At 45.0% G+C, this 27,701-nt stretch overlaps 2 protein-coding genes across 3 annotated transcripts; one reads left to right on the top strand and one right to left on the bottom strand.

The window, feature by feature from the left end:
* Nucleotides 1-375: 375 nt before the first annotated feature.
* Nucleotides 376-13,600, top strand: LOC117425325 (chloride channel protein ClC-Kb-like). Of its 2 annotated transcripts, none has more exons than XM_034042173.3 (20): nucleotides 376-639; nucleotides 1,309-1,475; nucleotides 1,742-1,870; nucleotides 2,269-2,397; nucleotides 2,572-2,711; nucleotides 3,134-3,211; nucleotides 3,487-3,565; nucleotides 4,100-4,225; nucleotides 4,467-4,551; nucleotides 9,102-9,203; nucleotides 9,367-9,451; nucleotides 9,758-9,931; nucleotides 10,033-10,102; nucleotides 10,265-10,375; nucleotides 10,605-10,818; nucleotides 11,015-11,148; nucleotides 11,862-11,962; nucleotides 12,128-12,208; nucleotides 12,733-12,819; nucleotides 13,509-13,600. In XM_034042173.3, the coding sequence occupies exons 2-20, from the start codon at nucleotides 1,373-1,375 to the stop codon at nucleotides 13,554-13,556; spliced, it is 2,076 nt and encodes a 691-aa protein (XP_033898064.3). In that variant the 5' UTR covers nucleotides 376-639; nucleotides 1,309-1,372; the 3' UTR covers nucleotides 13,557-13,600. The 2 variants fall into 2 exon arrangements, with proteins under 2 accessions (XP_033898064.3, XP_033898063.3); XM_034042172.3 differs by having other exon boundaries at nucleotides 377-646.
* LOC117425326 (protein FAM131C-like) lies at nucleotides 13,599-27,522 on the bottom strand. The gene is made up of 7 exons (XM_034042175.3): nucleotides 27,008-27,522; nucleotides 22,873-22,952; nucleotides 22,054-22,086; nucleotides 21,671-21,767; nucleotides 15,858-16,043; nucleotides 15,633-15,743; nucleotides 13,599-15,403 (listed from the first exon to the last, which is right to left on the bottom strand). Exons 1-7 carry the CDS (start codon nucleotides 27,027-27,029, stop codon nucleotides 15,108-15,110), a joined length of 825 nt encoding a protein of 274 aa, XP_033898066.3. The 5' UTR covers nucleotides 27,030-27,522; the 3' UTR covers nucleotides 13,599-15,107.
* Nucleotides 27,523-27,701: the final 179 nt, after the last annotated feature.

Below are 27,701 nucleotides of genomic sequence, written 5' to 3'. Positions count from 1 at the left end.
ACAAAACAGTGGTAGACTGTATTTAATGATCCATATCTTACAAAATCTGAGTAAAGGAAGCTGGGATTGTGTTTGAGGATTCAAGAAGATATTTTTATTTCTTCAGGGTTATGAATAAAAATGGGTTATAAATAACGCAAACATGGCCGTCAGTGTTGTGTGTAGATGATTTTGTGTTTACGGGAAAAACTCGGAGGGTGTGACCATAATGACAATCTCAAAAAAAAAGATGTTGTTGTTCTTATAATTAGTTAAGGCATTTACTCCTAACTTTTATTTCTGTTGAGATATTAGTTTGTTTTTCTTGTGCAAAATCGACTTTTCCTTTTACTGCTGAGGTAGTGTGCACATACACAAATACATTGAAAGAACAGCAGGGAGTTCTTTAATTGACTATAAACTTCTCGCTGCTTTCCTCCAAACACAATCGAAAGGTAAGAAGGCAGTTCAAGCCAGCTTTTCAAGGACAGCCCAGGGGCAGTAGGCTTTGGAGGTGAAGCAGTAAGGGTGAGTACAAAGAAGGTCCTGACCAACTTCACAAGGGCAGATTGGATCTGGTGGCCAGCTTTAAAGAACAGGCAACTTTGAGAAGACGCTTAGAGAAGGTGGACTGAGGAACATCAGTCGGGACACGATCAGGTGAAAGGTAGTTTTCATTCTTCTGACCTTGATTTGAGATATAGTTTTGTCAGTACCACAGATTATAGCTCTATATAATAGACCTGTATACATTTTACAAAAAATACAACCTTATATTAAGCTATCTGCTATGGAATTAACAATGATTGGGAAGGGGATAAAGGGCTAGGGGATCATTTCAAATGATCTTTTTAATTGCTTTTTTATATTTTCTTGTTTCCCTTATAAAGATTTACCATAGTAAAAGCATAGCAAAGCATAGTGAAAGCATGGTAAAGCATAGATAATCATTGTAACGAATAGTAAGGCACGGTAAAGCATATTAAAACAGGGTAAACTATGCTAAATGCACAGTATAAAAACATGGTAAAACTGCAAAAATACAATGCAGAAATGCAGTGCTAAATGTTTATAAAGGGGTGTGATTCAAAGTGGCCTAGTTAGCACAGATTGTGTCTTGTTTAACCATTTTTTTTTATTTATACAACTTTATATGGGCTGAGCTTACAAACCCTTATTGTAGATACGTCATCTTTAATCTCTGCAGCTTTTCAGGTAGGTTTAAAACACAATAACCTTCAGGACATCTTCATTATTTTCTCTTCATCACTGGAACAATGTGGCTATCCCTCTCCCTCTCCTTCTTGATGCGTCTCTCAATTCCTGTAGAGTGCAGGATCCACTGCAGCTCCCAGTGTTCCTGGCTGTGCTCGCGAAGACGAAGGCTGTGATCATGCCCCGGGAGGGGGGTGAGAACGATCCCGAAACAGAAGAGGTTCTCCTGCTGGAGAAGAACCTCTGGAAGCCCTGGCCGCGCACTCGCACCAAGGTCAAAGGTCAGCAACTCACAGTTCTGATTCTCTAACCTCTCTGCAATTCCGAGTTGTTTGTGATTTCTTGATTGTGAGACAGTTTATAGCTGCTATCTTATTTTAAACTGCCTTCATTAATTAATGTGATGTCGGATTCAATGGATGAGTGATGGAGGTGGGACGGTTGACCCTGGAGTGTGTGTGATTAGAATGCTATGATTGCAGTTGCATAGGTCCCTTTCTGGATGTTTTATTAAGAGAGCGTGACACTGTCCCTGGTTGCTCTGCAGGCTGCCTGGGCTATGTGAAGCGGGTCCTGTTTGTAGTCGGGGACGACTGGATCTTCCTCTTCGCTTTAGGGGTGATCATGGCACTCATCAGCTTCACAATCGACTTCACGGTCAACAAGATGCTCATCGGTGAGTCCGGGTCCCAGGGAATACGCTTTCGAATGGACACCTGACAGATTTTTGTGCCAGATGCATGACAGAATACCAGTGTCATCTATAACCTTAAAACACTCAATCACAATTCTAAGATAAAACTAAAAGAGAGTAAGTGAAATGTTTTAGCTAGTGCCTTCTTCAGAGCTGCTTAAAGACAACCTTACAAACAATCCAGTGGGAACCATGCCTCTTTGCAGCTTATAGGTTCAGGCAGGAAACTCAAGCAATAGATCTATTGATGATTTGATCTGGTATTGGAAGCACCTAAAATATGCTTGATGTCTACATGATTTGGTTAAAGCGATTTCCCTGCCAGAACCATCGCTTTGCTTAATTATGGCCCCTTCCAGCTAACAGACTTCTTTCCTCAGCCCACTGGTGGCTCTTCCAGGAGCTCGGAGACAACATGCTGCTCAAATTCCTGTCCTGGACGATCTATCCTATCGCCCTGACTGCCTTCTCCACCGGCTTTGCACAGAGTGTGTGCCCAGAGTCTGCAGGTGGGTACCAGAGGGAGGGAGGGGAGCGATACCCTAACCCTGGCAACTGGATGGTTAGTACACCAAGCAAAAGTGGCCTCAATTAAATCAGATCTATGACCACCATTGCCAGTATATGCAGCAACACCATTAAACTGAATGGATTCAGGCCAATCTCTGTGTATTTTGTACCAGGCTCAGGAGTCCCAGAGGTGAAGACCATCCTGACAGGGGTGGTGCTGGAGGAGTATTTGACCATTAAGAATTTTGGGGTCAAGGTGGTGGGGATGACCTGCACCCTGGCTGCAGGGAGTCCCATCTTCCTGGGCAAAGTGGTGAGCCATCGCTATACAACCACTATGCCTTTATTAGGGGTGCTAACCAATGCTTTGAAATCCATTTTCCTACCTCTTGATTGATCAACATTGTCACTGCCTGTGTTTTATACCTCCATTTGAAGATATTTCAAAGACAAGTTTGGCGATGTAGTTCAAACTTGCTCCAATGGTCCAGCTGCAATCAAAACCTGTTGCCAAGATACCAGGATGCAGCCGTTTATCTATAGTGCTGTATTTAAAATATTTTCATATCCTGAATTACCCTAACAAAAATTAATAAAAAGGGGATTAGTAATTATATTTATAAAACCAATGCGAGGTACGAGATTTGATTTGAAATCACCGGTTAGCTTTCCTTTTAAGATTCATTAAGATATTCTCTGTTCTGTTTTTCACCTCCCCCGCCTCTTTCTTCTCAGGGTCCGTTCGTCCATCTGTCTTGTATGATCGCTGCCTACCTGGGTAGAATGCGCGCATCTGCGACCAACGAGTATGAGGTAGGAAGCTGGGCAAACCAATGTAGTTTGAGTAATAAGGGAAAACGTATTGAAAAACAGTGTGTTACTACAGTGAACCTTCCTTTACTCAAACTTTGATCACTCATTTACTCTCTTTATCTCAAAGTGCGCTAAATATCCAATTCTCTGTGCTTCGGTTGTGGTCGTCAAAGCAAATTCTGTTCAGTCAAAAGACACCGTAACCTGGCACCGCATGTAGATTCACTCCCTGTCCAAAAGGTCTGACTCCCTTGCAATGTTACTTTTTTCCCCAGAATAAAAATAAGCAGTATGAGATGCTAGTAGCAGGTGCAGCTGTCGCGATGTCTAGCTGTTTTGGAGCTCCAGTAAGCGGTAAGTAATGGAGTAGTGGTTCTATGCTACACTCCTTGGTTGTCTTCTAATTTTGTCACAGATGTATTGGGATGTGATGTTAAAACACCGTCTGGGTGAAGTCTCACCTTGCGTGGTGTGCAGGGTGACTCATAAAGCCAGGGGTGCGCAGGTTTGTATCCTGGCTGTGCAAAGTCGTCAGTCTTCGCTGGGGATTCTGGAGGGAGCACTGTCCTTAGGGCTGTCCTTAGGTAGGCAAAAGAACCCCATCACGCTACAGCAGACCCTACTGGCCAGGTGCCTAGTGAGCTCCGTTGGACACCTGCAGGGCTGGCCTTTGTCTTCCAGAGGCTGGTAGCTCACTGACATCTGCTCTCAAGTTCCTGGGTGTAAAAGAGGAAGCTGGCTCGTCGTGGGATCGGAGAATGCCCACTGAACCTTCGGATCACCTGAGCTCTGGGGGAATTGCTGCGTTGAGGGGAAAAATAATTGGACATTCTAAATTGGGGAGAAATAAATGTCTGAGTAAACCTTAACTCCTCGCCTCTGTTCCAGGGGTTTTGTTCAGTGTGGAGGTGGTGTCATCCCACTTTGCTGTCAGGCATTACTGGAGGGGATTCTTTGCGGCTACCTGTGGGGCCTGCATGTTCCGACTCCTTGCAGTCTTTAACAGCGAGCAAGGTACCAAGAGCGTGTGTGTGTGTCTGTGAGTGCGTGTGCGAGTGTGTGGTTGCATGCGCTCGTGTGTGTGTGCCTGCCTGCCTGCCTGCGTGTGCATGTGCGTGTGTGTGGTTGCATGTGTGTGCGTTCTCTCCAGGTAGACAGATGTTTCAGCTAGTGCCTTCTTTAGTGTGTGTGTGTGTATGCATGCAAAATGGGAATTGAACTGTCGAAACTGATCGTAGCCTGTGTTTCCACATAGAGACGATCCTCGCTCCCTTTAAGACCAGCTTCAATATTGACTTCCCCTTCGATCTCCCCGAGATGATCTTTTTCCTAATTCTTGGGTAAGGATTCTTCAAACCTCCCTGCACAAAGATAGATAGATAGCTTGTACTATAAAGAAGAAATTATCTATGTGTGTGGGTGTGTGGCGGAGTGTCCCGCCCCTATTTATTATTATTTGTATTTTTGTTTGCGGCGCGGGTAAAAGTGCCGCGTCTTTTATTATTATTTAAAAACCCCGTGAGGATGCATGGCTGATCAGCTACTGATTATTTAAATAGCTGACAGTCATGCATCCTTACCAAACGCGTGCAGACTCTGGCCGGGGGATAATAAGATAATTACCAACTAGTTAAATCCCTCGGCCAGAGTATATAAACCAGCAGCTCTCTGCACTTGGGGTGTTGGGGTGTTGGAGTAGAGAGTACGGGGAGCGGAGAGCGGAGAGAAGGAATAACATTTAAAAAACAATTGCTAATACGTGCTGGATTATCCAGCACGGCACTTACTTGTTTGTTTATTTATTCGTTTGGCCCTCGTGCCCTTTTGTTTGTATTTTATTTAAATCTTTTGTTTGTTTATTATTAAATACACTGAGTGCTTTTGCACTCGGTTTCACCCGCCCATCCACTGTTTTGGAGTCAGTTACTTCCTGGTCCGTGACGTCATCCACCACACCACTGCGAGCCAGACTGCCACATATGGTGTCCTGCGTGGCACAAAATAAACGCCTCCAATAGCCGGACCAGGAAAGAAAAGCTCGTTTTTTTGTTCGTTTTTTTTTCAAAGTGTTTTTTGTGTGGTTTTTGGGGAAAAAAAAAATAAAAAAAATAAAATAAATATGGGAAGAAGCGGACGGAGGAAGCAGCAGCTACAGCAGCGTGGGGCCGGTCGCAGGTCCCACTGTAGCTCAACCATGCTGGACATCTGCCCCACCTGCTTGAAAGGTGAGGAGTGGTGCTTCGCTGTTGGGGAGGTGGGTCACATAGCACCCGACCAACCCCCTCCATGGCAGGAGAAAGAGGAGCCAGAGCGTCCAGTGAGGGAGGACCTGCATCCTCCAAAGAGGACGAATGCACTCTCCTCTGAGGGAGTCTGGGACTGGCTGGTGGAGCCGGGGAGGGATTATGAGGAAGCCCTCCCTGCAGTGATCAACCTCCTGTGGGCAAGAGATGGGGAGCGCTGGGAGGCCTGGGAACAGCAACACCACCCAGCATCCCTCCCAGACATCGCAGCCATGGTGCTCAACTACCTGGCTGCGGATATGGGAGAGACCCTGCTGCTGCCATCTCCAGCACCAAAGGGAGAGGAGCCATCGCTACCGTCTCCACCAGCAGAGGGAGAGGAGCCATTGCTGCCGTCTCCAGCGCCAGAGGGAGAGGAGCCATCGCTGCCGTCTCCAGCGCCAGAGGGAGAATGCCTGCTGGTTTCGCCTCCACAGCCTGAGGAGGAGGAGCCCGAACGTCCTACGACTGAGTGGGAGGAGCCCGAACGTCCTACGCCCGAGTGGGAGGAGCCCGAACATCCTACGCCCGAGTGGGAGGAGCCCGAACGTCCTACGCCCGAGTGGGGGGAGCCCGAACGTCCTACGCCCGAGTGGGGGGAGCCCGAACGTCCTAAGCCCGAGTGGGGGGAGCCCGAACGTCCTACGCCCAAGAGGGGGGAGTCGGTGCGTCCACAGCCCAAGAGGGAGGAGTCGGTGCGTCCACAGCCCAAGAGGGAGGAGTCGGTGCGTCCACAGCCCAAAGAGGGGGGAGTCGGTGCGTCCATAGCCCAAGAGGTAGAAGTCTGCGCTTCCACAGCCTTAGGACCCAAGCTGCAGTCCCAAGAGCCAGAAGGGGAGGAGTTACAGGCTCAACCCCCTGAATTTTTCTGGGGGGGAGAAGGGCAGGATGCTGGTGTTCCCCAGCAGCCTCTATTTATGCTGCTGAAGGGAGCACGGCACACACCAGCCCAGCCGCCACAGCAGAGGGAGCCAGCACCGCCACAGCCTCCCTCTGAGTGGCCAGCATCCGCCCCATCGCCTCTGCCTCCACCACCACCAGGAGCAGAGCAGCAGGAGCTGCCTCTGTCTCCACCACCACCAGGAGCAGAGCAGCAGGAGCTGCTTCTGTCTCCACCATCACCAGGAGCAGAGCAGCAGGAGCTGCCTCTGTCTCCACCACCACCAGGAGCAGAGCAGCAGGAGCTGCTTCTGTCTCCACCATCACCAGGAGCAGAGCAGCAAGAGCTGCCTCTGCCTCCGCCACCTCCACCAGCAGAGGGTGAATGCCTGCTGGTTCCGCCTCCACCGTCGTGGGAGGACTGCTTGCCCCTCCCACCTCCACCAGCAGAGGGTGAATGCCTGCTGGTTCCACATCCACCGTCGTGGGAGGACTGCTTGCCCCTCCCACCTCCACCAGCAGAGGGTGAATACCTGCTGGTTCCGCCTCCACCGTCGTGGGAGGACTGCTTGCCCCTCCCACCTCCACCAGCAGAGGGTGAATGCCTGCTGGTTCTGCCTCAACCGTCGTGGGAGGACTGCTTGCCCCTCCCACCTCCACCAGCAGAGGGTGAATACCTGCTGGTTCCGCCTCAGCCGCCGTGGGAGGACTGCTTGCCACTCCCAGCTCCACCAGCAGAGGGTGAATACCTGCTGGTTCCGTCTCAGCCGCTGTGGGAGGACTGCTTTCCCCTCCCACCTCCACCAGCAGAGGGTGAATACCTGCTGGTTTCACATCCACCGTCATGGGAAGGACTGCTCCTGCCCTGCCTCGCACCACCCAGGGATGCCTGCCTCGCATCGCCTGGGGCTGCCTGTTGCTCCGCATCACCTGGGGCTGCCTGTTGCTCCACATCGCCTGGAGAGCCACCAGCTACAGGGAACGAGGGAGAAGTGGAGCTCCCGCTGCCGCCTCCATGGCCAGGGGCTCCCCTCCCGAGTTCACCTCCCGAGGGTCCGCTGCCGTCGCCTCCCGAGGGTCCGCTGCCGTTGCCTCCCGAGGGTCCGCTGCCGCTGCCGTTGCCTCCCGAGGGTCCGCTGCCGCTGCCGTCACCTCCCGAGGGTCCGCTGCCGTCGCCTCCCGAGGGTCCGCTGCCGTCGCCTCCCGAGGGTCCGCTGCCGCTGCCGTCGCCTCCCGAGGGTTCGCTGCCGTCGCCTGGGGTCGCCAGGGATCCTGCTTCGCCTGGGGTCACTACACTATGGCCGGAGCCCTACGGAGGGGAACGGACAGCCATGAAGAAAGGGGGAGAGGTCAGGAGACCAGCTCCCCCAGCCGCACTTTCGCGGCCGGAGATCATGTGGTTGGAGCCCCACGGAGGGGAACTGCTGGCCGTGAAGAGGAGGGGGAAGGTCAGGAGACCAGCTCCCCCAGCCGCACTTTCGCGGCAGGATAGAGTGTGGCGGGAGCCCCGGAAGAGGGAGCTGCCGGCCACGAAGAATGGGGGGGTGCCAGAGATTCCACCATGGCCACCCCCCAGAAGTAACTTGCTTCCCCCTCTTCCAGGACATTGAGACTGAGGGGGGAGGTGGCCGTTGGGGCCATGTGTGCTGCGCACAAGGGGGGGCATGTGTGGCGGAGTGTCCCGCCCCTATTTATTATTATTTGTATTTTTGTTTGCGGCGCGGGTAAAAGCGCTGCGTCTTTTATTATTATTTAAAAACCCCGTGAGGATGCATGGCTGATCAGCTACTGATTATTTAAATAGCTGACAGTCATGCATCCTTACCAAACGCGTGCAGACTCTGGCCGGGGGATAATAAGATAATTACCAACTAGTTAAATCCCTCGGCCAGAGTATATAAACCAGCAGCTCTCTGCACTTGGGGTGTTGGGGTGTTGGAGTAGAGAGTACGGGGAGCGGAGAGAAGGAATAACATTTAAAAAACAATTGCTAATACGTGCTGGATTATCCAGCACGGCACTTACTTGTTTGTTTATTTATTCGTTTGGCCCTCGTGCCCTTTTGTTTGTATTTTATTTAAATCTTTTGCTTGTTTATTATTAAATACGCTGAGTGCTTTTGCACTCGGTTTCACCCGCCCATCCACTGTTTTGGAGTCAGTTACTTCCTGGTCCGTGACGTCATCCACCACACCACTGCGAGCCAGACTGCCACAGGGTGGTAGGAGCAAGTGAAAACCACAGAGGGAACCAATGGAATCACATTTCTCTAGATATATTATTATTATTATTATTTACTTCTTAGCAGACGCCCTTATCCAGGGCGACTTACAATTGTTACAAGATATCACATTATATTTACATACAATTACATTATTATTTATTTTTTTTACATACAATTACCCATTTATACAGTTGGGTTTTTACTGGAGCAATCTAGGTAAAGTACCTTGCTCAAGGGTACAGCAGCAGTGTCACCCACCAGGGATTGAACCCACAACCCTCCGGTCAAGAGTCCAGAGCCCTAACCACTACTCCATATAGACTCACCCTATATGTGCAGGACATATACACTGTGTAACCATTGGTGGTAATGCTTTGGTCTAATGATTTGCTAGCCAGGGTATTCTTCAGGGTAATACACTGGTATTATAATGTTATTCCAATGGGATGAAAGGGGATTGAAAGAATCAGTAGCCCTGTTAACTCTGCATGCTGTTTCCCTCCAGGGCGGTCTGTGGAGTGATGAGCTGTGCCTACCTCTTCTGCCAGCGCTGGCTGCTCGGGTACATCCGACGCAATTCAATTATTGTCAAGCTGATGGCTATGGAGTGAGTGCTTTTCCTTGAAACCTGCTTATGTACAGACTTTTTTTAATGATATCTTGAACCTCTTCCGCTATGGGGAGGGTACCGTTGTCCTGCGGAGTAGAGGAGAGTTGCGGTCGCTCAGTGTGGGAGTGTGTTTGCCTAACTGTGTTGTTTGAACCTGCAGGAAGGCTGTGTACTCTGGGCTGGTGGCCCTGTTGCTCTCCTCCATCACCTTCCCTTATGGTCTGGGACAGTTTATGGCGTCCAGGGTAAGTTGCTGCTACACCTCCAGGCTGCTCTGGGCTTTTCCTTCTATAATTTACCGTCTCTTCCAAACAGCTTTTGTAAACCGTTCCCTGTAAGTTCCCTGTGTATTTGTCATAATCTTAACGTCAACCACATAGGGAATCACTGTTATAGAAAATAATTGTACTAATAAGGCTTGTTTTGGGGGAAAACTGTATGTCAGAAGAAGATATAAACTGAAGAAAACTTTATATTCCCTCCCCATCTGCACCTCTCTCTCCTTCTGTTTCTTCTTCTCCCCCCATTTCCTTCACCATTCTCTCTCTCAGCTCACCATGAAAGAACTCCTCTACTCCTTATTTGACAATAACACCTGGATCGTCCTAACCCAGAATGCCTCACTCTCACGGCCCCATGTCGTGGACCCTGAAAACCTGTGGCTAGAGTGGTGGGACCCCACGTTCACTGTCTATGGGACCATTGCTTTCTTCTTGGTCATGAAGGTATGGAAGGAATAGCCCATACAGCATACTTTTATTGACCTGGTCTCTTTCCCTGGATCCGGGACTCATTTAGGACTAATTCGGTTTTCCTTTTCCCCCAGTTCTGGATGCTTGTTCTGGCCACCACAATGCCAATGCCCGCCGGCTACTTCATGCCAGTCTTTCTTTACGGTGAGTGATCACAGTAGAAGGAAGAGGACCATGAGGTATGGGGTGTTGCTTTAATACCTTGCCAACACAACTGACAGTCTCTGCCTGGCCTAGGACTGAATGGATGTGCTTGCTGAGTGCTTGATACTATCGACTTGTTGATTGGTTGCGGGTTTGTTACAGGAGCAGCGATTGGTCGATTGTTCGGGGAGGTGGTAGCCTACTTTTTTCCGAATGGGATCTGGACTGATGGCGTCCTTAACTTGATAATTCCTGGAGGATATGCTGTGGCAGGTAAGGGCTGATCATGTCAGAAACATACAGTATGTGCTGAAAGAAATAAGCTGTAGCATACACAGTGCAGGGCATGTGTTCAGCCCAGGGTGAGCTGAGCTAGAGCTTTGTTTTCTTATTCACTGTAGCATTTCATTGCTCCTCATCAGTCTTGCGAAATACTTCCTTACCTTCAGCTCTGTATCCATATCTTCACCCCACCTCTCCCCGCCCTCTCTCCCTGTCCCAGGTGCGGCTGCGTTCTCTGGTGCTGTGACCCACACTCTGTCCACGGCTCTGCTAGCTTTGGAGATGACTGGTCAACTCTCTCACATCCTGCCTGTGCTGCTGTCTGTACTGATGGCTAACGCCATCGCACAGCGCTATCAGCCCTCCTTCTACGACGGGACCATCATAGTCAAAAAGCTTCCCTACATACCCCGCTTCTGGGGCTCCCAAAAAGGGTAATAACGGGTAATCACCCACCACCAGCGCTCTGCCCCTGGGTCTGATGAATGGGCTCTGTTATAGCTTACCTGTAGAAATACCAAAAGAAATTCAATGACAAACCTTTCAGCTTTTTGAATGCCTTTGACGTTAAAGGGAGTTTTTACTCCTGTACAATTATATACATGTTCCTTCCTTTCCATACTGCTGCAGATCCTGCATGGTGACCACTGATCAGTATATGAACCGTAACCTGGCCCCGGTGGTAAAGAGCTGGGGTTTCAGGGATATCCTCAATGCACTGACCTCCAGCGCCGACACTGAGTTTCCTGTAGTGGAGAGTGAAGGTAATGCAATTCCTTGTGTAGTCTCTTATAATACAGCTGTCTGTAGTGCACCAGGATCTTGAATGATGAATACATGTCATTTACACTGCAGGCCGTATGAATATATGCGCCCCCTATCTCATATAAGTTTTGCCTTTTAAGAAAATACTGTACACTTAAAAATTTTAAATAAACGTCCTAGATTGTGTGATATATAGTACATTGGGCAGTTAACTTCCGGTAGTTTACGGCAACTGCTTTTGTATTCCCAGTGCTACTTTAACCCCAGTATCCTGCAGTGATGGGACCCATTAATCCCTAGCCTTTGACCCCCCCCAACTCTCCCTTTAAAAAGCAAAGTGGGATAAAGCATAGTGAAATCATGGTTAAGCATTGGTAAGCACTGTAAAGCCCAGAGAGGTATGGTAAAGCATAGTAAAAAAAACATAGCAAACCATGATTATGGTAAAGCCTTTGAGTTTCACTACATAAGAGTAGCTGTTATTTACTTTGTGCTAATATTGCACTCAGCTTTAGACAAGATAAAATGAGATTGTAGTGGTGGGGACCAACCAAGATGTAGCTTCATTGAAATATATGAGCCTTCAGTGCATTTCCTCCACCAGGTAGAAATGCATGGATGGGCCATTGGAAAAGCATAGGAAACTATAAAATTAGCATGCAATGATACCATGGTAACCCTCCAGCCTCAGTGCTTGTTCCCTCTGTTCCAGGGTCCATGGTGCTCCTGGGTTCTGTAGCCCGGTCTGAATTACTCTACTTCCTGCACAGCTACACAGGGCAGGACACTGTCGTGGAGGGGACCCCCAGCTCGGTAGGACAGTTCCGTAGTTCTTTGTGGAGGGGGGTGGGCTAAACCTCTGCTATCCAAGGTTTTAAAATCCAATGTCTTTATTAGCACTACCAGCATCATCACTGGTCCCACCTCTCTCCTGCGGAAAATCTTTTAATTTAACGCTGTTGTTCTTTTTCTCCGTAGGGATTGGAGAAGAATGTGGGGGAGGTGTGTTCCTTCCAGCCTATCACTTTTCAGCTTTCAACACAGACCTCCCTGTACCAGGTATTGTACACTGCCTGTCTGATCACACCTCCGCTGCAAAGACTACAGGGCAAGCAGCTGTTACCCTGATTCTGTAGATCACTGTCGGACATTGTAAATACATTTCATTAGGGTTTTCTCTCTATGAAATTATAAAGTGGCCTGGGATTCTACATATTCATATAAGCATCATGTCTTGCCATTTTCTGGACTGTCCTCAGTCAGTTGTTTGCTTTGTTTTGCAATACTTTTCACTGATTTTGTTTGTATAGTTTACATGCAGTACCATAACCTTGGTGTTTTAGACACACTGATGTACCTGACATTGTTAATTTATAATGCCCATAAATAAACAAACCCTAACCCTAGCATTAATAAAGCAACTACAATCTAGCATTACGACTCCCTCTGAGATATTGCAAACCCCAACGACTCTGTGCAGAAAGGCATAGCTGTGGAAGGTTTTTTGTCCCCGGGCACAGAGAGTCCCTCCCAGTATCAGGCTCCCCCAGTTCAGCCACTTCTGACCAGCCCTCTCCCCTCAGGCACACGAACTGTTCGAGCTCCTGAACGCGCAGCACATGTTTGTCACCGATGGAGGGAAGCTGGTGGGGTTCGTCACCCGAACGGAGGTGAGTCTTTACTGTGTTTAACGTATCATTTGCAAAGTCAGCTCAGTGTAATAGAATATTGGTTCCCCAGAATATTTGTTCCCACCAGTGAACATTTGTTCCCCCCTACATGCATGTTTATTATTTATCCTAGCTATGTAAATTAAGCATGTGTAACGCTAGTAAATGTGAGCAGTGTTTGCAGGCTGTTATCGTGCATTACTGTAGGTGAGACTGGACCTGTCGGGGGGGACTGGATGGTACAAGTTTAGGGTTAGGGAAGGGGGTCTTAAAATTAAGGTTTTAGTTGAAAATGCATGAATAGATATGCAAAGAAAAATGACTTTGTTTAAAAAAATGAGGGGTTAAATATTCCCCAATATTGGTTCCTAGGTAGAATGAATATTAGTTCCTGGGGGAACAAAAATTCAGGGGGAACATATATTCTCTGACACCGGGAGGGAATACTGTACTGCATGTAAAAGAACAGCCTTGTAAAAAAGTTCAGCTGTATAAAGATATCTAGAAAAAGGGTCAAGTTGCAACAACTTTAAACGAGGTACAATATCGGGCCTAACTTTGTTTCCCGTTTCATTCATAAACCCATACTTGATCTTGATAACTCGCTGACATTAAAAAACAATGGGTTGAATTGGCCCTGGCTTTTGGGAACCTCTGTCTTAATCGCGATTTCTTTTGTGTTCTTGCAGCTGAGAAAGGCGATTGAAGACCTGGCCTTGGGGAAGACCCCTGTATAGATATAACATTACACACGTAATAATAAATCTTCTTTTGAAATCGTTCTGTATTTCTTTATTTAAATATCACTGTGAGGTATGTATATATTTGTATATTAAAAAATAACACGACATTATAAATCACAGACATACTGCTGCACATTTGGGGGAGGGCTGTTCTACATCTTCATTTAACGGTAAACATTTACAAGGTAAACACAGACAGAAAAGCTGACTTTTTTTATCAGACTCGGCCAGAGGAATTAGCCTTTACATTTACTTGTGCCAACTGCCAGCCCCTAGTCACACTGAGAGTGGTACTGAGAGCATAATTTGCACACAAGAACACACAAGGACCCACGCTCAATGTGATTAGAGGTGGGTAGCCAGCATAAACATATTACAAATCATACAATTAGGATTTGAAACATCAGTACCCCACAATCATATTCAATTTTCCCCTTCAATAGACATCACTGGTATCTAATTATTACATTATTCCATAGTTTAGATCTCTGAGCGGTACCTTATCAGACTGTGTTCACAATCCAGTTTGTTTCCAGTGTTCTTAGGCTCCTCCCCTTTGGAAACTGCTGGTGACGCTCTAAGACAAATAGGCACACTAATATTTGTAAAAGTACAAATAGCTTGAATCCAAAAAGATGTGTTATAGACTGTTTGCAGTTAGACATATTTTATAGACCCTGGGTCATACAAGGTGGATAAGGAATTAGTGTGTATGGTTAGTTTGGGTCTTCCCAGGCTGTACATTTCATTCCAATGTATGTTTCTATTCGAATGCACTCTGCAGCCGTAATTCTCTCTGCAACAGTATTCCCCAGTTTGAAAATGGGCGTCAATAGTCATGATAAAAACTCCTTCGTCCTGGGACCCTCTGATTGGCTGTTAACCGAACACCTCTTTCATACTGATGCTGTGATTGGTCACCATCAGATTCTTTGGCGATAAACAGCGAATGGATTGTTACAAGCCATATCGGCAATGCCAGAAACAACATCAACTTCCCACAGTTCACCAACCCCCAGCAGTAATGTGGTAAGTCTGGGAACCAGTTACCAACACCCCGAGTGAACAGAACTTGTTTCTGCCCCTTCAGTTGCATACACCACCTCCCAGATTAAACTGATACACCATTTGATCTGCGAGCACAGTTTTAAAGGATATTTTGCTACATAATTGCTGTCATTAGAAAAGGTTTTAAAATCAGTGAAGAATGGACAAGAATGCTTAAAGAATGTTAATTTGCTGGACCTGACCTGCTGTCAAGGCGGATGCAGCTGTGAGCAACAAACAATATTATCCAATATTCTGCCATGGTTGTAGATATTTCTTGATTTTAAATAACAGCATCAGTTTTCCATTTATTGAGAAGATTGAGAAGATTTTTCATATATTTCTGTTTCTAATATCTTTTTGACATTATTATCAGTGGTACGTATTGCCTGGTTAACAGGAAGCGTTTCTAATATGACTTACTGACCACGCTGGGAGTTTAGTTCGAGCCCAGTTCACAGACAGCTGTGGCTGTTCCAGCTGGGATTGACACAGCCTCTAGTTGTAAAAGACTTCATCTTCGGAGATGGAGCTGCTGTCAGCGTGTCGAATGGAGCCGCTCCTCCGGGGGCGCTGTCCTGTGCCACAGCTCCTCCCCACCAGCAGGGGGCCCTGTCTCTCCGGGTTGGCTGCGAGCGTGTCCCTGATTGATTGGGTCTGCAGGCAGGGGACAGACGGGGATGGCTCCTGGGTGTGCAGGTCTGTCTCATCACCCCCGTCCAGATTGATACTATAGAGCCTCTGGGTACCATTCATCCTCAGCTGCTGGAGATACACCTCCTCCGCATCAAGACCTAATCAACAACCACAACCACAACACACAGTATTTATTAATAATGTTTCAGGATACGACATCTATAACTTTAAACACTGGACCCTATTCAGCTGAAAAAAACATTCTCTCAGTTCAATAATGCCTGCATCATCCTCAGTGGCACCTTAGCTATAGTGTACTGTACACAGAGCATTGCTGGCGTGACATCGTTGGAAATAACCCAGTTAGATACGGTATTGCCCGTCTACCTGGAAAGAAAGCAGAATCCTGGGAGAGCTTCCCATCATGCTCGACTCCAGCGTCCATCGATGACCAGGCACTCATGGTCGCCTCGGCGATGGCAAACTGCTCGGCAACCCCTGCAGACAGACACTCACATTAGATATGGCTTGTTTCTTAAGATAATGAGAATTGTCATTGACACGTTCTGTTTAAACTGTCCCGAACCCCCCCGCCCTGCCCCCGCCTCTGACCTGCAGCGAAGCGCGCCTCTTTGATCTCGTCGGTCAGGTCGCTGTACTGCTCCTCGTCCTGTAAGGGCGCCCCCCCCCAGTCCTGCTGCTTGCTGTTCCAGCCCTTCCACTCAATCAGGTGGGCCACGCGGCCCTGAGCCATTGCCGTCGGTTTGGTGATGCGCTCTTTGATAGTCGCCACCAGACCTGTCCAGGAACACAAAGCACTGGCTTCAGGTCACCCAGTATCCCTCCAGGCCGGCTCGTACTTCACTCCTGCAACGTCTCTGAGGGTGACTTATAGCCTCTGTCTTGTTGTGTGGATTTATGCTGATCCAAGGGTGACTGAATAATCTTAGCCTCTTATTCCCAAAGTACCGGTGCAAGAGTTTTTTTCAAACAAAAGACACAAAAATACATTGTTGCGCTAACTCCAGCTTGACACCAGGTTTTCACCTAATTAATCACATTTTGGCAGCAACTTCTGGTGCTAATAAATCAGATGTACTGTGTTTCTGAGAGTTGCCTCCACACGGATGTACATAAATACATGAATTATTAAGGCGTTCATATCCAACGCAGCAGGCTAGATAACTAGCTGCAGGAACAGTAGTGGCTAGTCTGATTGGCAAAGACCATTTGTGAGGTTAGATTTCAAAATAACTAAAAAGTTAATGCTATGGTTTTGCAAATAGTTTTAAGGTTGATTAAATTGGTATTATAATGGAATCCCAAAGGGGTTTTCTGACATTTTCCACATTGATGTATGAATGTGTATTTATTGTACTGCATCCACATGTCCACAGCGGGGCAGCATTGAGCCACACTAGGAACCCTTGACACTGGAATGCACTGAAACACTGAACTACTGTATCAGGAATGCTGGCAATTTTGTCTGCAGCTGCACACTGAAGTGCTTCTTCCCTGCAAGCATGCAATGAATGTAGTTAACGCAACAGCTGTTGACAGCCGTGCCTGGGTTAAGGGTCTTGTTATTGTAAGGGCCACCTGTCTGGCATGGCCACTTTCCCCAGTTGCTGTGCATTCTGAGCTTCAGCAAAGTTGGGATCAATAATCCAGTTTTCTCATTGGCCTGGAGGTTAAATTCCTTTTGGGTTGGAAACTGGCCCTAGTGCATCAACCAAACCTTTAGTACCAAATTGTTTTCAGGGGCAGCAAGTGCTTAAATGCTTGAAATATTGGTTTGTGTATTAATTATTTGGTCCAATTTCAGGTGCATTCAATTGTCTGAACCTAATCAAGAATTATCTTTAGTTGGGACTACACGGGTATCGATTGCCTCAACTATTAAATTGTGTATCTTTGCACTTTGCACTTTGAACTTTGTACCTTGTCCTGAACATTTGAATGTAATGTAAAACACTTTTATGTTTTTGCAATAATGGCTTTCTGGAGATTTTTTCTCCAGCATTACAGAGAGTGGGTCTGTTCCTACCTGCTGACCATCTGTTTATTGAGACTCGTGCCCCTGTGCCATGTTTGTTGGATGCATTCATGTAAGACGCAGTAACTTTTGGATTATTTTTCAATGCAGATAGTGGCAATGAAAGCACAAGGGCAGCTAGTATTGGTGGTTCAATGCATTTAGGAAGAGTCCTAAAACTTCAAAGAGGGATGAAAAACAGACGGTGCTTGTGCGCTGTGGGGTGCATAGGAGAGGTTTGGGAGGTGAGGGAGGATATTGAGTGTTTAATATAGCTAGGAGGAGAGCGCTGTTAATAACAGTAGATGACACCGCTAAAGCTATCAGGGAGAAGGGCTCACGGTGGTATCCATGGAAACAGCCTTCCTACAAATTTAGCCAATTGCACGCTTAATTACAGAAGACAGCAGGAGACTGCAGAGTGACTGGCCACTGGAGAGGTGAAACTCATTTACACTGTGAATAAAGAAACAGTATACATCTTCATATACTAGCACACATATATACTGTGTATGTAAATATATATATATATATACAGGGCCGTGTTAAGCCAATGGGCTACATGGGCTGAAGCCCAGGGCCCCGCCTCCTAGGGGGGCCCCCGCCGTCCCTGTAAAGCAGTGGTCCTCAAAGTGGTGCCCGCTGGCAAATTCAGTGCTGCTCGCTTATGCTGTGCTTGTACGTACTCGACATATATTTTTTTTTCCTGAAGGACCTCTGCGATACGATCATCCAACGGAATATCTGCATTTTCTCTGCGGTAGCCCAATCATAAATTAGCTGGGTGGGACATTAACTGTGTCTGTTTCAGTTGCAGGTACTGACAGTAAGTTTAACCAATAGGAGAGTCAAATATCTGCCAAGTTTACGCAGTTGTCCAATCATAATTAAGCAGAGGCCGTTCACGGTATTCTGCATGAATATTGAAGGCGAGTGAGTAGCCAATGGCAAAGTGAAAGATCCGACAGCTGTCCAATCATTCGTGAGCAGAGGCGGGCTGTTAATATGCCGGGTAAGCACTGAATTTCGCCGACTGTTATTGAGAAAAATAATACATTTCAGTATTTAGAATTTAATTTTCTCTATATATATTTTTTAATTTCACCAGACAAGGGAAACACCGTAGTAGATTTAGTTACAAATCCACTTTCTCTGAATAATTGCACTGGGAGATGAGCGATCTTTAAAACAGAGTAGTGTTGACAAACTGACACAAAGCGAGACGCTATCTATCCTCTTATTTTAGTTTATTCATGGTTATCTATGTAAACATGTTATTTAAAAATATTTGCATTGCGTATTTTATATGAATTATTTAAAAAATAAGCGCAGCACGCACAATTACTGCCTGAGACTTGGCCTTATCACAGTAAACAAAGAATAACTCCCACTAAAACTCTCTATATATAACGTTATACTATAAGAACCTATGCAATACTATTGCCAATAGTCAGCGTGCCCGCAAACAGCCAAGTAAGATCAATTTATGCCCGTGCCCAAATTACTTTGAGGACCACTGCTGTAAAGTCAAACTGATAACGGTTGGCAAATAAAAAAGCACGTACTAAACTAAACAATTTGCCTATTTTTTTAAAACATTTTTGTGTCCTTTTGGCATGCCGTAGTTATTTGACGAAATAAAAAAAAATCTTATGCTAACTCAAATAAGAAAAGCTGAGTAGCGGTGCGAAAAAAAAGAAAAATCACTAAACTCAAACTAGCTAAATCCGAGGAGGTTATAAATAGTACCCCAAAGCTCACTAAACTCTTTAAAAGTCAGTGTCAGAAGAATGAAAGTGAGGAAGAGCCACATGAGTCAGAGGAGCAAGCAGAGAGCAGCGAGTCGGTTAGCGCTGAGTGCACAGCCACTACAGCAGAGGAGAAAAACGAGAGCCAGCCATTGAACTGCCAATTTAAGGCGAGAGAAACTGACGAAACAGATAATGCTATTGCTAGCTCTGATACGGCATGTTGGGGTCCGATAACTGAGGAGGTGAGGTCGCACTAGGTGAGCAAGTGTCCCCTTATTTGCCAGTAAGACAGTAATTTTTCTGCCTCAGAGAGAATTTAATGAATTACTGAATTTAATGACTCAATCATTTAACTCTCATGTTCACTGAACACGACCTGCTTCGCCAACTGGACTTCACGGACATTAGTAAGGAATTCTTTTTTAAGTATTAAGGCAAGAAAGCATAAGATCTAGCAATGGTAAGTCAAATGTGTCTTTATACTTTGCAATGTTAAGGAGGCTTGAGAGTAGCGCCGATTACACTATGTTTTTGTCTAATGTCAGCGTTGATTTAATTCGAAACGATGCGGTCGGTAATGAGAGCTAGTGGTACCGACTACCATACTATTTTGCATGCCATAGCTACTGTGATGTGAGTGGTAATGCTGTCCACTGCCTATTCGAATGACTTTATTGTGTTGGTATTGTATGAGTTTGTGCTTGGGGGGGGGGGGGGGTGTTCTCCAAGGGGGCCCCTGAAATGTCAGTAGCCCTGGGCCCCCAAATACCTTAATACGGGCCTGTATATATATACAGTGCCTTGCGAAAGTATTCGGCCCCCTTGAACTTTGCGACCTTTTGCCACATTTCAGGCTTCAAACATAAAGATATGAAACTGTAATTTTTTGTGAAGAATCAACAACAAGTGGGACACAATCATGAAGTGGAACGAAATTTATTGGATATTTCAAACTTTTTTAACAAATAAAAAACTGAAAAATTGGGCGTGCAAAATTATTCAGCCCCCTTAAGTTAATACTTTGTAGCGCCACCTTTTGCTGCGATTACAGCTGTAAGTCGCTTGGGGTATGTCTCTATCAGTTTTGCACATCGAGAGACTGAAATTTTTGCCCATTCCTCCTTGCAAAACAGCTCGAGCTCAGTGAGGTTGGATGGAGAGCATTTGTGAACAGCAGTTTTCAGTTCTTTCCACAGATTCTCGATTGGATTCAGGTCTGGACTTTGACTTGGCCATTCTAACACCTGGATATGTTTATTTGTGAACCATTCCATTGTAGATTTTGCTTTATGTTTTGGATCATTGTCTTGTTGGAAGACAAATCTCCGTCCCAGTCTCAGGTCTTTTGCAGACTCCATCAGGTTTTCTTCCAGAATGGTCCTGTATTTGGCTCCATCCATCTTCCCATCAATTTTAACCATCTTCCCTGTCCCTGCTGAAGAAAAGCAGTCCCAAACCATGATGCTGCCACCACCATGTTTGACAGTGGGGATGGTGTGTTCAGGGTGATGAGCTGTGTTGCTTTTACGCCAAACATAACGTTTTGGATTGTTGCCAAAAAGTTCGATTTTGGTTTCATCTGACCAGAGCACCTTCTTCCACATGTTTGGTGTGTCTCCCAGGTGGCTTGTGGCAAACTGTAAACGACACTTTTTATGGATATCTTTAAGAAATGGCTTTCTTCTTGCCACTCTTCCATAAAGGCCAGATTTGTGCAGTATACAACTGATTGTTGTCCTATGGACAGAGTCTCCCACCTCAGCTGTAGATCTCTGCAGTTCATCCAGAGTGATCATGGGCCTCTTGGACGCATCTCTGATCAGTCTTCTCCTTGTATGAGCTGAAAGTTTAGAGGGACGTCCAGGTCTTGGTAGATTTGCATTGGTCTGATACTCCTTCCATTTCAATATTATCGCTTGCACAGTGCTCCTTGGGATGTTTAAAGCTTGGGAAATCTTTTTGTATCCAAATCCGGCTTGAAACTTCTCCACAACAGTATCTCGGACCTGCCTGGTGTGTTCCTTGTTCTTCATGATGCTCTCTGCGCTTTAAACGGACCTCTGAGACTATCACAGTGCAGGTGCATTTATACGGAGACTTGATTACACACAGGTGGATTCTATTTATCATCATTAGTCATTTAGGTCAACATTGGATCATTCAGAGATCCTCACTGAACTTCTGGAGAGAGTTTGCTGCCTTGAAAGTAAAGGGGCTGAATAATTTTGCACGCCCAATTTTTCAGTTTTTTATTTGTTAAAAAAGTTTGAAATATCCAATAAATTTCGTTCCACTTCATGATTGTGTCCCACTTGTTGTTGATTCTTCACAAAAAATTACAGTTTCATATCTTTATGTTTGAAGCCTGAAATGTGGCAAAAGGTCGCAAAGTTCAAGGGGGCCGAATACTTTCGCAAGGCACTGTATATATATATATATATATATATATATATATATATATATATATATATATATATATATATATGACCCAACCCTTATAAAGATGTTTAAGTCCTGCTCTGCACACAGGCATACCGTAGTCTCTACTGATCTTAACTTAGCAGCATTTACCACAACCCCAAGACCATGTGTCGCCCCCTGCTGGTGAATACTAAACACATTCACTCCTTCTCTCTTACCTAGCAGGGATGATGTCGCCAGCTCTGCGATTTCAAATCCGTCTGGGGTCTGCTTCATCTCCTGCACAATCCCATTTGCGGCAGGCTTGAAGCATTTCTAATACAAAAACATGCTGATTAATGAATTGATCGCACAGCAGGCTTACAGAACAAGAGAGAGTCAGGACATGCTGGAGACTAACACTGTATACTAGCCTACAGCTTTTATACTGATAGTCTTACATTTATACAGCACTGCCCTAAATAAAGTAACAGAAAGTAATGACGGAGCAGTGACACCAATGACAGAATCTCATGGGCGGTGAATAGTCTTGGTACACCTTTAGTTCTAGTCAGATTGGCTCAGATGACATTACTTTTGAAAATCCAGACACTGCGATTACCTTCAAGGGGTCCCAGCAAAATCCTGTCTGCTCCTGCCAAAAAAAGATAACACCACTAATCAGACCGGCGGAGTGACACAGCATGCAAAGCATTAGGTCTGCCACAGTGTGAGTTCCAGGAGATTTAAATGGAACAGCTTCCCTCAAAAATTCTACCAACAAGTACGATGGCAACACGAAACCAGGGTGTAAAAGTCTCCCTGTTTGTTCTTGGAATATTAGTTATTATGTGCAGCAGAGGCCATACTTGGTTTTTAGGGTCCTCATCCAAAAACGGGCACCCTTATACGCTGATCGTGTCTGTCTGTCTATCCGTCCGTCTGTCCCACTATACCAGGGGAACATGATCACTGCATTCATTTTGCACCAGTCTTCACCAAGCTTTTGTCCTACACTCCTAGCCTCCTATAGACATATCGGATTGCATTGGGCTCTAATCCAATACACTTGTGATTTTTATAGGAATATTAACCTGTACATGCACTCATTCACATTCTTACTCTAAGCAGTCCAGAAACACGACATCATCACTTTACATAATGTAGAGACTAGAGAGCTGTCAGAAGTCTCAGAACACATTTCACTCTGACCTTGTGCATGCTCTGTATGTGCCTCCACTGGTTACTATTTACAATTTGTATTTCTGTTTTTCAGCACTCACTCCTGCTAAAAACACCACAGAATATGTTTTTTAAAAAAACAAAACAAAACAAAAAACATACCTTAGAACCTAGATTTTGTCCTGTTCTACAAAATAGAATGCATGCTCTTCCATTGAAGATGCCTCCCTTCATGGCTTCAGGTCTCCCTCTAGCTTACCTTTGAAACGGCCTGGTTCTCAGAGCCGGGCTGCTGCTGCTGCAGTTCGGTTAGTGGTGGTTGGGGGGCGCCGTGGAGATCTGTGAAGAACAAGAGCCATAGGAGCATGAGGAGCATGTATCCGTGCAACATGGGACCTAGGTGACTGAAAACACACCCTTGAAACCAAAGTGACGACAGTATTTATGTAAGACAGAAAATATAGTGTATTAGTGACACTATGTTGGAAATGCGTGCCTACATCTTTAAATCACAGGTTTCAATTAATTGCATTTGGACTATTGGGGTTCCTGTATATTGACTGGGGTTGACCTTTATGTATTTGATACAGGAAGTGATTATGAAGGGGAAACGTGAGTGAGACTGGTAAGCAAGACTTAACTCTACACTAGTAGCTCTGTACACCTCCTCATACCGCATCCTCTCCCAATAAAGCCTTTTAAAAGTTTACCTCTAGTAACTCTGCTGTTTTCCAATATAATTACTTTGCTTTCCCATACTGTGATTGCTGTTGCTTGGCATGCCAGTGGCTGTAGATTGATGCTTTCATTAGTGGTGGTTGATCTACAAAGAACCAGCTGAGTTGAAATGAAATAGGGTTTCATTATCATTTTTCAGCAGTTATAAAGGGGTTATAAAGGCTTATTTGTCCATCTGTAAACGAGGATTGAGTTTGATAAACCTTTTGTATATTGGATATGGCAGATAATATAAAACAATAATTGTAAAACAATAATGAAACCAGATGTGATCGCCATGTTGTTGAATGAAGTCAATAAGCTGTATTCCCTGTAGTCACTCATTGTTTACAGAGATGAATGCATAGACAGGAATAGCCACCTATACAGTAAACTTCCCATCACAAGCTTTACATGCATTGCTGGAGCTGTTGATTGTCTGTGTTTAATAAGGATCTGTTTTGGTTGCCTTTTTAGCTTGTAATGCAGAAGGAGGGCTATATCTAATTCTATTAAATGAGATAAACTGTGTAATCCACGCTGCAGATTTGTTTTAGATTTGTTCCCCAATGACATGCCACTGTACATAAAACTAGGCTGGCTCTCACTTGAGTCTTTTCATTGGTTTGGTTTTGTGCATTGGCTATAGTTTACACCCTCAGGATTCTGCTAATTTGGTTGTTAGGGTTAGAACATGTATGGGATGCATTTTGGTCTTGTTTCACGATTCATCAATATACACATTTAATCAAAGGTTATGGTTTCTTCAGGGTGATGCAATGGTATTATAATAGTATTTTCCATTTTTCAACCTGTCTGTTGCCTTGTTATTACTTGAAGGCATAATGAAATCATAAAATGAAAGGTTACTGAGCAAACAAAGTGGCACGAAATGTCAGACTCCCTCGCTGGAGAAGTGAGTGTTTGAAGGCGATTAAAGCCCAGAAGCCAGACTGCCTGTCTGATAGCAGCGTTGTGCAGTCTGGTACAGTCTGTGGCTGTGCTGCAGCGCGATGGCTATCAAAGCTCTCGCTCGCTGCTCTGCATTCATCTCCATCCTCCACACTCCGCTCCCAGCATGCACCTGGACTGGGCCCGGCGGCTGCTATCCTGTTGCTACCTGGGTTTCCACGGCAACCACAAAGCTCTGCCGTCAACTCCCAGCGGAAATCCTTAATAGAAAGCCAATTTACTGGCACATTATCTGATGCACATGCAGCCGAATGTTTATTAATTCTGTATAAATCAATGCAGAGTGAAAACTAATCTGGTTACAGCACAGACGCACGACGATTGGAGTTATAGATTTATCTGCTGGATACGCGCCTCATAATGAGAAAGTATGTCAGTGATGATAACCGAAGCTTTTAAAACCAGGTTCTTACTTCTGCATAAGCAACATCGTTTTATGACTATGCTCGCTTCTTTAATTATGGATATGCCCGATTTTCAAATATAGCACAATGTACTTAATTGAAAATTTAAAGTCAATTATTCAGTGCACAAGTATAGAATAATACATTATGATTAAGTACAGCTAGCGGTTTATAATACATGAATTCAGACGTCAAAGTTAAATATGTGCTTAATGCATTTAATTAAATGTAATGTTTCCAACACTGAAGGAGGAATATTTACCATGCATTTTGTGGCTGGTTGAAATTACATTTATTGTGTAAACACCATCTCTGATGTTTACAAACACACACAGGAGCCCTTTGTTGCGAACAGCGACCTTCACACAGAATCATTGCAATATAATACTAGCAAGCAGGAAGTTTTTTAAACACCGGAAAACACGGAGAATGCTGCCTGTTGCAGAGTGGAAAACTATGATGTTTTATTTATTGACATGTGTCATATTAGTGAAGTATATAAAATATAATGCATGTAATGTAAATGTAATATATGCGTTGGTCATTTTACTATAAATATTTTGAAAATATGTAATGTAGTTTTGCTGCATGTTAAATCTGTTTATGATACGTATATATGTATGTATGTGTTTATTTAACAAGATAACACAAAATAAATTGTTTAAAATGCTGCTTTCCTGGTACCTTATCTTTTCCTGGACTGCAGCTCAGTCGTGACCTTCAGCACAGGAAATGATTCCTTTCAAGGAAGCAGATATTTAAACTTTCCACATCTATAGTGCACTTGACATGTCTTTATAACCCTAAATAAAGCACAGTGATAAGGTTTTTAATGCTTTCAGGATTCTTCCATTATAGCCTGTTTTCTGCTAAAAACTGTGTTCAAAAACATAAAAACCTCTACCTTGACTTGACCGATCTCCTGGTGCCTGCTGATGGTCTTAAGAATGTCAGGCTGTTGTTCCCTAATTCTCTGTTCATTTGCTTACACAGCATCACAGTTTTCTTTGTATACCTGTTAGTTCATTGCATACGCTTTTGCATGCTATGCTGCTGCTGTGGTCAGTATATCCCTGTGTGCGAAGTGCTTGTAACCCAGTGGATTAATCCTTCATAAATAACTTAAAGAAAGAAATAATGAGGTAAATAAGAGGCAAATCTTTCAAGAATTGCCACTTGTGGAGGGGGTCGAAAATATCGAACAATTTCACTGTGACATCAGAGCCATCAGGAATATCAACAGGCCCCCTTAAATGTCACCAGTATTGAATTCTCTTGACTCATTATTCTCCAGTGGAATTGGAGTCACAGGGGGTCAATTTATCAGCCTGAAGGCAAACCTGTTGCAGGTCTGCTAAAGTCCAGCTCTTATGCAGCAGTTATACAAGTTTACCAGGTTAAATCTACATATTCTTTACAGTGTGCTATGCCTTGTGAATCATGAATTGATGCATTGGGTTTCACTCAGCTAGTACTTATAACCTTTGAGCTTCATTGAGCCACTGGCTTCACAGTGACTCTATTTAGCACTGTTCGGAATCTTAAATAAATATATGCAAACTCAAGCGCCAGGCTACTATGGCTCCTTAATGCATGCTTGTGTTCATTTCGTTTTTCTTCCAGAAAAGAAATACTCAAAATCCAGCTCCCATTTTACAAGTCTGGAGGATTAAAGGACTTCAAGGTCACACGAAGTCAGAAGCTGATCTGGAATTTAAACGTGTGTACCATACGAACCGCAAACATTATTGTAGAGAACATCCCAGAATGACAGATGTTATTGTGTGTGAATCAGGATCTCTTGCCACATTTAAAAGCAGCAGTACATAACAATTGTTGCAATGCAATTTTGGAATTTATTGAGAATTGAGGATCACTACTACATTAAATTTAACAGAACATATTGTTAATATTTAATAGGTCATCATTGATTGTACTTATTGGACAGCATTTTCATATGCATTGCCTACTTATTCAAGAAATGACAAAGATTTAAATTAGAACCCTATATTTAATATGTTCTTTAATGTACAGTATGAAAGAGCAATTGTAAACAGTTTGGCTTGCCCTGGGTGTAACAGGCTGGTTTTGCATTAGCAAATATAATGACAGGACCAGTTAAGCAGCAAACTGTGCCCCAATTCCAGTTCAGCAACAGCTGCACCACTTCTGAGAACAGATCTAAAGAGCTGGATACCAGTCTTAAAGTTGTTTACTTGGAGTCAGAGAGATCCAAGCGCTTTGCTACATTGGGAGTGAAAAGCAATTCCAGCGGGTACCAGAGCAACAGGCAGGACTTACCTTTAGAGATGCAGGAGCCCATCGTTTCCAAGGAAGAGCAGGCGAATAGACAAACAGGCAGGCAGGCAGATGGAAGGCTCCACGGTTATCTGTTCACATCTGAGCAGTAAGGAACCATGCTGCAGCTCAGAGAGGGTGAAACAGGCTGAGAAAAAAGACCTGGACGCGTACAACCTCTCCTCTCCCTGTCTGACTGGGAACGAGAGAAAATAACAAACACACGTTGCTGCCTTGTGTGTGCCTTCCCTCCACTGCTTCAGTGATGAACCCCCACCTCTCTGCTTGTCAGCACACACACACACACACACAGACAGGCGCACACACTCACTCTCACTCTCACACCTCTCCCTGCCCTCTATTCAGTGCATCTCAGAACCCCTGCTCACAGTCTCCAGTCTGCAGTGTGTTCCAAGTGGAATGACTCAGAGGAGCTGTGGGACTGACACAGAAGGATCCTAAGGACCTGTCCTCTCTCTCTCAGTGGAGGGGGAACACATCTCTGTGTCCGAGGAGGAGGGGATGGAACTCTCCACTCAGAGAGAGCTGTTTGAGACAGGAAAAGGGAGATTTGGGATGGAGGAAGGGAGATTATTAATTTTTACTCTGGGAGATTGAGAGAATGGGAATATCAGGTTTTGAAATGGGAGGGAGGAATGTAAATGACCAGGGGTTAGGGAGAGAAAAAAAAAATTAT

This window comes from Acipenser ruthenus, chromosome 20, assembly GCF_902713425.1.
Source record: "Acipenser ruthenus chromosome 20, fAciRut3.2 maternal haplotype, whole genome shotgun sequence".
Classification (NCBI taxonomy): domain Eukaryota; kingdom Metazoa; phylum Chordata; class Actinopteri; order Acipenseriformes; family Acipenseridae; genus Acipenser; species Acipenser ruthenus.
The sequence above is the reverse complement of the archived record's forward strand: the minus strand, read 5'-3'. Positions and strand labels throughout refer to the sequence as shown.